This window comes from Helobdella robusta, assembly GCF_000326865.2.
Source record: "Helobdella robusta unplaced genomic scaffold HELROscaffold_65, whole genome shotgun sequence".
NCBI lineage: Eukaryota > Metazoa > Annelida > Clitellata > Rhynchobdellida > Glossiphoniidae > Helobdella > Helobdella robusta.
This window is the reverse complement of record NW_008705364.1, coordinates 237,799-246,567: the sequence shown is the minus strand read 5'-3', so window position 1 is coordinate 246,567 and position 8,769 is coordinate 237,799. Positions and strand designations below refer to the sequence as shown.

Genomic DNA, 8,769 nt, shown 5'->3' with positions numbered 1-8,769 from the left:
CTCACACCCACACACACACACACACACACACACACACACATACACACACATCCACAGACAGACAGACACACACACAAATACACATATAAACAATTTTTATTGTTACATATTCTCTTCATTCGCACATTCGTGTATAAATCGGAAAAAAATCAAACACATCTACTAGCATAAAAATGAACGTGTATGTATGTGTGTTTGTGTATATGCATGTATGTATGTATGCATGCATGTATGTATGTATGTGTATATGTATATATATATATATGTATGTATGTTGGTATGTATGTATGTGTGTGTATATGTATGTGTGTGTGTATGTATGTGTGTATGTATGTATGTGCGTGCATGTGTGTGTGTGTGTACGTGTGTGTGTGCGTGTACAAGAATTCAATCCGTTCCGCATCTCTAGTTTGAAATGTTTACCTAGCATGCAACCAACACGCAATCTTCTTAAAGGGAAAAAATTATTTGATCTGTCTGTCTGACGTTTGTGTTCATCTCTCATGGAAAAAAACTTAAACTAGTATGTAAAAGCAAGGTTTTAATAACGTTATATCGAATATAAATGATAAATTTCTATAAGGCGCTATATAAATACTGCTAATAATGAGAATAAATTTGTATGTTAAATGTAATTTATAAATGTTTTGTTGGTGGTATCAGTTTTTGCAGTAATGTTAATGATGGTGACGCCACTATTGGAGGAAAAATTTTGGATTTAAAATTTATAAAAAATTTACTCAAGTAATAGCAACATTAATTTTTTTTATCGAAACATTAATTATTTATAGCATTTAGTAAAAAGACATTAACACAAATTTGAGAGAGCCACTAAAATTAACAGTATTTTCTTCCAACAAGCAACAGAAAAATTATTAAAACTCAGTTTAAAATAATCAAAATGTACGCTGTAAAGTTTTTCATACTCGTCACAACGACAACACAAATCCACATAAACAACAACAACAACAACCTCAACAACAACAACGAAAAATACCGATACGACTCGGTATCCGGATACCGAATACCGACTCGACAACCGACTTGCGAGAAAATCGAAATGCCCCTCTGCTTCGATATGAGGTACAACCTCACCAGGATGCCAAACTTTTTTGGACACCACACTCAGCGAGAGGCCTCTGATGCAATTGAGGAGTTTCTGCCGATGGTTAAGTTGGGTTAGCTTGGTTTTGAGAATTTTTTTTTCACAATTAGCGCTATATAAATGTATCAATAATAATAATAATATTAATAAAAATAATAATTTTTTAATGGTTATTCAATCTATAAATATACCAATGGATAAAGTTTTTGAAAAAAATTCATTGAGTGGTGTTACATACAACAAACTTGAAATACTGTGTCAATTTGTTGTTATAATTTATTATTAATGCTTATTAATTACCTTCAATTAAATTTTAATATATTAATTAATTCATATAAATTTGAGTTAAGGCATTTGAAACCTACAAAATCGCTTTCGCACACTTGTGAGCGACGAAGAAAACACATACACGCCAACCAAACTCCAAACTATTCACACACACAAACACACACACACCACACACGCACACACACATACACAGACACACAAACAACATCTCACACCTCAGGTTGCTCCAAACTCTTCCGATTTTTCTTATGCACGAGGTACGCACCCCTCTGCTCAGAACAGAACGAAGAATCCTTCATCGTCCCACCGTGTCGATCCCTCTGCCTCGAGGTCAAAAGGTCATGCGCCTTCACCCTTGCAAAAATAAACATCACGTGGCCTCCAACTTTGAACTGTGACTCACTTCCGGCCCGCAGTGACAGTGAGGAGCTGTGCGTCCAGCCACCGAAAGTCAAGGTTTCAGCAGCTGCTGGTGAGGTTGGCGATTACTTTGATTATGGAGATGGAGCTGATTTTACGCCCGTCACCTCGAAGAAAGATAAAGATGGGGGAAGTGAGAGGAGAGGAGCGAAGGAGGACGTCGGCTCGTTGGAAAAAATGAAAAATACCCTGGCAGTTGATGAGGGAAGTTTGTACCCCTGCTCCCTTGAAGAGTTTGCTGTTGTGCGACTTGGCGATGAAGTTGGAAACAGCGAGAAGACCATCCTCATCCATAACAACAACATCCACCGAAATACAAGTCATTACAAATGCCTGCAGAGATGCAACAGAAACATTCTTCACAGTGCCCGTCACAAGATTTTCACCAAAAAATTTCTAAAACTCTGGTGGATAATTTCGATGGTTGCATCGTCATTCACGTTTTTGTCATTTGTGGTGAACGCCTGCAAGTTTAAATATCCAGAGAAACCGATAGCCTACGTGTCTCTGTGTTGTTTGTTGATGGCGTTGACGAGTTTAACGGCGGTGGAGTTGTTTGATGGTGAGTTTGCGAGCTGTAGTAGTGTCGATAGAATGCATCATGTAGTCCCAAACAACCAACATCATCGTCTGAGTACTGGCGAATTTTTCAGTGGAAACGACGAATCAAACGATAATTTGGCCAGCTGGTCCGTGAAAAAATACACTGCTAATAAAAATGATCTTATCAATAACAATTTCAACTTCAACAGCCTCAAAAGCGCAAGTAGTAACCTCAAGAACCACAACAAAAATGTCCTCGCTAACCATAACGACGACATCAAAATTTTGTACAACAGCCACTATTCATCAACAAACATCTTCTGCATGTTAGTAGCATCCCTAAATTACTACACCCAACTTTCCAGCCTTCTCTGGTTCCTAATTCTTTCCACAATTTGGTTTTTAGTGGCGACCAAAAAATGGGGCGAGGAAGTTCTCGTTTCACTTTCCTGGTTTTTCCACATTCTCGCCTGGGGTTTTCCAGCTGGCATAGTGGCATTGGCTATTGTTACACGTGAGATAAACGGCGATGAACTTATACCGATTTGCCGGATCGGATACTCGAATACTTTGTCGGTACTGTACTATCACGCCATACCGATTTTAGCTTGTATCTCGGTAGGAGTTGGGCTTATGATCGTCGGTTTTGTCTCGGTTTCGAGAGTGATTCGTGGTTTGAAGTTGTTTGCGGAAAGAAAAACAGATGCGGAAAATTTGGAAAAAGTCGTTTGTAGGTTGGGCGTGTTTTCGCTACTCTTCACGACATTCGTGATTTTAAGGTTGATCTGCCTGGCAGTTTATTACTTTCAAATTGACGGCTGGCTGGAGAAATCGGAAAAAATTTCAAAAAAATGTCGCGGGGATGAATGCGAGTTGGATGACGAAGACTATCCAGGTAGTTTTAGTTTGGCTCTGTTGGAAAGTTTCTCGATGAATTCGTTGAGTGTGACGACGATTGCTTGGGTTTGGTCGTGGAAGACATTTGACAATTGGTTTCAAATTTTTAAGGGGATGTTCTGTCGGGTTTTCAACAGAAATACAAACGACAACAACAAGATGAACAACAAAGACAGCAGTGCCAACGAAATGAATATCCTTCTTAATGATGTTACTAACGCGAAGAACAAAGTTAAAATTTGTACTACGACAAACAAAAACGCTGATATATAAAGTTATATAATTTGGTTGATTGAAGTGGTGTCAGTTGAAGTAATTAATTTTGCTTTTACAAATGAATTATTTTCGATGCTTATTTTTTTTAGTTTTTATATACAAGTTTTCTTTTTTTTACAAAAGTTTTATTAATTTAATCTTTTTTTTGGAATTTTTTATTCAAAGATGATAACGCTTCGTTTTTATTATTATTCTTAAAGTGTCATCGTTGTAATCGTTGATAAATTAAGCGCTCCATAATTTGAACGAGTTTATTTTATCAATGACGTAATCAGAACCATCACCGTCGTCGTCGTCATCTTCATTAACAGCTTTCAAAATGTTAAAAAATAGTTCTACGTTAAAAATTTCCGAGTTATGGAAGAGAATTTATTGAAGTATAGTACTAATTACAAAAAACTATTACAACTACTACTACTAAATTTGCTACTACTACTACTACTAATACTACTACTACTACTGCTACTACTACTACTACTACTACTACTACTACTACTACTATAATATCGAAATAGTAGTATTAAAAATGAAATTGATCAGTATAACCAAATGAAATAAATAAGCATAAAAGATTAGAATTCACCGAAATTCCAAGCGCTTCGCTTCCAGAACCCATGCCATTTGGTTTGGTCGTAACAGCCGCCGAATCAGCAACTGGCGCAAGAGTAGCAACAGGTGGCGCTAGTGTGGCGTTAGTAGCAGCAGTGAAAGCTGTGTTATTAGCTGCAGCTGCTGTAGTAGCTGAAGTAACTGCAATAGTTATAGTAGGTGCGTTGGTGGTTGAGAATGTTGGTGGATCAGTAGGAACATCTCCGGATGATTGGCCTGCAGTTGAAACTGTTAAATTTGGACTGATGATATTTCAATGTGTGTGTGTGTGTGTGTGTGTGTGTGTGTGTGTGTGTGTGTGTGTGTGTGTGTGTGTGTGTGTATGTGATGAAGAAAAAAATGAGGATGACGATGACGATGATGATGACGAATTCAGCTACTAACTTAAAACAAGGCAGATAATAAACGCGTATTTCATTTTTTTTAGTTTTTCTCTCTGTATCAATTTAATGAAATCATGTAAATACATTTATTTTTTATTATTAATTCATTCATTCGTTCATTCATTCATTCATTTATTCATTCATTCATTCATTCATTCATTCATTCATTCATTCATTCATTCATTCATTCATTCATTCATTCATTCATTCATTCATTCATTCATTCATTCATTTATTCATTCATTCATTCATTTATTTATTCATTCATTCATTCATTCATTCATTTGTTCGGTCTAAAATAAAGAGTAAAGTAGTAAAAAAAAATCTCAAACTATTCTTTACATTTTTAGAAAAATCTACTCTACAATGATAAAATCGTACAAACCCGAAGTTCAAAAGTTCAAATCAATCAAATTGCTTTAATAATTATTAAAATAAATACTAACAACAATACTATAATTAATTATAATTAAAATATTCGATAGTTTCAGCAATAATTATACAATTGTCAAGTTATGAAAAATTTAAAATGGCAAACTCCAGAACGTGGTTAGCCCATTCATTTATAAAGGCTAACATGTATAATTTGGGTAGCAACAATAGTAATAAATATAACAAATAACAACCACAACTTTAACAACTAACTATAATAATAATAATAATAATGATAATAATAATAAAAATAATAACAACAATAATAATAATGCCATTTCAACTCAGGTGTGGCGATATGGTTCAATTATTTCCTCCATTGTCGTAATTAATATACTGTCAATTGAGCAGAAATGGGCTTTAATGACTCTTAAAGTATTTTGTTATTATTATTATTATTATTGTTGTTGTTGTTATTGTTACTGTTGTTGTTGGTATTATTATTGTTTTTATTGTTGCCATCGTCGCCATTCATGGCCGTTGTTTGATATCTTGCCGGGGTGATTTCAATTTGACAAAACTTTGGTACTACAAAAAAGTTATTGTTGTTAATATTATTGTTATTATTATTATTATTATTATTGTTGTTGTTGTTGTTGTTGTGGTTGTTGTGTTGTTATCAACCATATATTCCTTCGCATTCATTTCGTTAATGTTAGTGTTGCCATTCTGTTTCTACTACTACCACTACTACTACCACCACCACCACCACCACTACTACTACTACTACTACTACTACTACTACTACTACTACTACTACTACTACTATTACTGCTACTACGACTACCACTATTACTATTTTAACACAGCAGAAAATTGACAACACCAACCAGGGCAAGGTTCATCAACTACTTAATGTAATTGTTGTTGTTGTATTGGTGATGTTGATGTGTTGTAGTTGTGTCGTTGTTAGCCTATATTATTAGAACTCTGATGACCCAGGTTCTACTGCATGCTTGGTCTCCTTAGTTCTCATAAGGATATGTAAGGTATGAATGAATGAATGAACGAACGAACGAACAAACGAATGAATAAATAAATGAACGAACGAACGAACAAACGATGAACGAATGAATAAATGAATAAAGATTGAATGAATGAAATAGAAAATATGTGTAAAGAAAAAATTGTCAAATGAATAAAAAGATTGATGAACAAACGAACGAACGAATTCAGGATTGAATGAACATACAAACAAACGAACGAACAAATAAATGAATGAATGAAAAAGATAAAGAAATAAGCAACGAGACATTAAATAACTTTGTAACATTGAATATGTTAGAAACACGTCTGACATCCATTGGGCGAATTCGTAAAAACGTCAACCAGATATTTCTGCAATAAACTGAACAAGGGAAATCATGGTTGGTTTAACTTTGGTTTCAATTGTATTTTTTCTGTAGATAAATAAATAAATAAATTAATTAATAAATAATAATAATAATGAAATGTTAGCCTGATCAAAAAGATGCCGTTCCAATTGATGATTGCTGACAGATGACGAGTAGCAAACTGTTCCGTATTGATTGCGAAAAGCAGTTTGGAAAGCTTTGGAAAGCTTTTCTTGACAAAAGCGGATGACTGGTTGGTTGAATGATTGGTTGATTGATTGATTGGTTGGTTGGTTGGTTGGCTGGTGGATTGGTTGGTTGGTCGGTTGGTTGGTTGGCTGGCTGGCTTGATGGTTGGTTGGTTAGTTGTCTGGCTGGCTTGTTGGTTGGTTGGCTGGTTGATGCAGTTGCAATGATGGAGGCGGACAAAGGCAACAGATGAGTGAACGAGGTTGTGAAGATATTGTGGTTGTTGTGATGTGTTGAGGGATGAATGAATGAATGGGTTGATAGATGAATGCATAAATTCACGAATGAATGAACGAACGAACGTATTAATATACTCAAACTATCATTTTTATTATAATTGTTAATTTATTTATTAGGAAATAAGAAACATCCAATTATCAATAATCAAACTACTACAACATTTCAAAATAATGTTGGGTTGTTTTTGTTGATGTTGTTGTTGATGATGTTGTTAATGTTGAAGTTGTTGTTGATGATGTTGCTGTTGTTGCTGTTGTTGTTGATGATGTTGCTGTTGTTGCTGGTGTTGTTGTTACTGTTGAAAAAGTTGTTGACGCTGTTGTGTTGTTGTTGTTGTTAGTTTTGTTGTTGTTGTTGATGTTATATAAAAATTATCAACCCAACAAAAACAAAATAGTTTGAAAAATTAGTGATGAAAAAAACTTAATCCAACATAAACAATTGAATTCACCACAGCCATGTGATATTTCACTGCATTTCTAAGTTTAAACAGACAGACAAACAAACTAATGTGTGTTAAAAGTACATTTCTTCATACAAGTTAAACTATGTCAATATCAGTTATAAATTAAATACAAAACATTATATAAATATATAATGTATGTATATATATGTGTATAAATATATATAATGTTTATTCATGGATTTTCAAAGACCATGGTTATCGTCTAGAAGGTCAGGGCCGTCTAGAAGGTCAGGAAGGGTCATCTAGAGGGTCAGGGTCGTCATAAATGCCGCAAGCATCACTATCAGCAACGTCCCGGAGACCTTTAATAATGGTGTTATTCATAATAATAATAATAATAATAATAACAACTCTACTACAACGATAATAATAATAGTAAGAATGGGACTCGACCAAAGAACAATGAATTTTCTTTAACAACATCTTACGAATAATCCTTGCGTTCCATTTGGAAGTATTTTTTGGGGGGTAGTAGTAGCTTGTGTTGTAGTAACAGCTTGCATGGCTCCGGTAACCGTGCCACTAACAGTCGTGCCACCAGCTGCTCTGGTTGTTGAAGCTGCTGCAGAAACTGTGGTAGTAGTAGCTGATGTGGCTGTACTAGTTGAAGATGAAGTTGCTGAAAATCCAATCTCCGCGAGGGCAGCTATGATGATGTTGATGATGACGATGACGATGATGATGATGAAGATGATGATGTTGATGATGTTGTTGATGATGATAATGATGATGATGATGGTGGTGGTGACGATAATGTTGATGACAACAACAACAACGACGACGACGACGATGATGATAACAAATGAAAGCAATGAAAATGACATCACGGTGACGTCATTAACTCACCGACAACCAAGCAACTGAGAACGATTTTGTTCATCTTTATTCCAGCCTGAATTATATCATTAAAAATATCGATCGATCGATCGATCGATCGATCGATCGATCGATCAATCAATCAATCAATCAATCAATCAATCAATCAATCAATCAATCAATCAATCAATCAATCATTCATTCATTCATTCATTTTTTTAGTCAATCATTTTCAATTCACTAACACTAACAACTTCAATATCTGTAGAAAACCTTCAAAAACTGTTAAATCTTCAAAAGCACTGGACCGACAGCCTAGGACAGATGATAAAATTTAACCAATTAATTAATCAATAATAATTTAACTTAGATAATTAACGAATTAAAGCATTAACCTAGTTATTATTAATTATATATATGGCTAATTAATTAATTAATGTTATTAGATTAAATAATAATAATTTACCGGAAAATAACAGAGAAATTGAACTAGCTAAAGTTAACTATCAGGGTTTTATAAGCAGGCAGGCAACCAGCGATGCGTGAAAATTAATTATACTTTATTCTGATCCATAATTTCATTAGTTATTATTATAAATATTATTATTATATATATATATAATAAATAATAATATTATTGTTATCGTTCTTTGTGTGTGTGTGTGTATGTGTGTATGTGTATTTGTATGTGTATGTGTGAGTGTATGTGTG

General features: G+C 34.4%; 3 protein-coding genes across 3 annotated transcripts; 1 reads left to right on the top strand and 2 right to left on the bottom strand.

The window, feature by feature from the left end:
- Positions 1-1,045: 1,045 nt before the first annotated feature.
- On the top strand, positions 1,046-3,358 carry HELRODRAFT_121253 (hypothetical protein; the record flags this gene model as incomplete). The annotated part of the gene is made up of 4 exons (XM_009030116.1): positions 1,046-1,178; positions 1,614-1,980; positions 2,134-2,465; positions 2,691-3,358. Coding segments are annotated over 4 exons (1,500 nt in total), but the record flags the coding sequence as incomplete, so codon positions are not given.
- A 691-nt stretch (positions 3,359-4,049) lies between these two features.
- On the bottom strand, positions 4,050-6,257 carry HELRODRAFT_180816 (hypothetical protein; the record flags this gene model as incomplete). Its single annotated transcript, XM_009030115.1, has 2 exons — positions 4,050-4,380; positions 6,217-6,257. The coding sequence occupies 2 exons, from the start codon at positions 6,255-6,257 to the stop codon at positions 4,050-4,052; spliced, it is 372 nt and encodes a 123-aa protein (XP_009028363.1).
- A 1,167-nt stretch (positions 6,258-7,424) lies between these two features.
- HELRODRAFT_180815 (hypothetical protein) lies at positions 7,425-8,122 on the bottom strand (the record flags this gene model as incomplete). The annotated part of the gene is made up of 3 exons (XM_009030114.1): positions 7,425-7,484; positions 7,671-7,888; positions 8,089-8,122. The coding sequence occupies 3 exons, from the start codon at positions 8,120-8,122 to the stop codon at positions 7,425-7,427; spliced, it is 312 nt and encodes a 103-aa protein (XP_009028362.1).
- Positions 8,123-8,769: the final 647 nt, after the last annotated feature.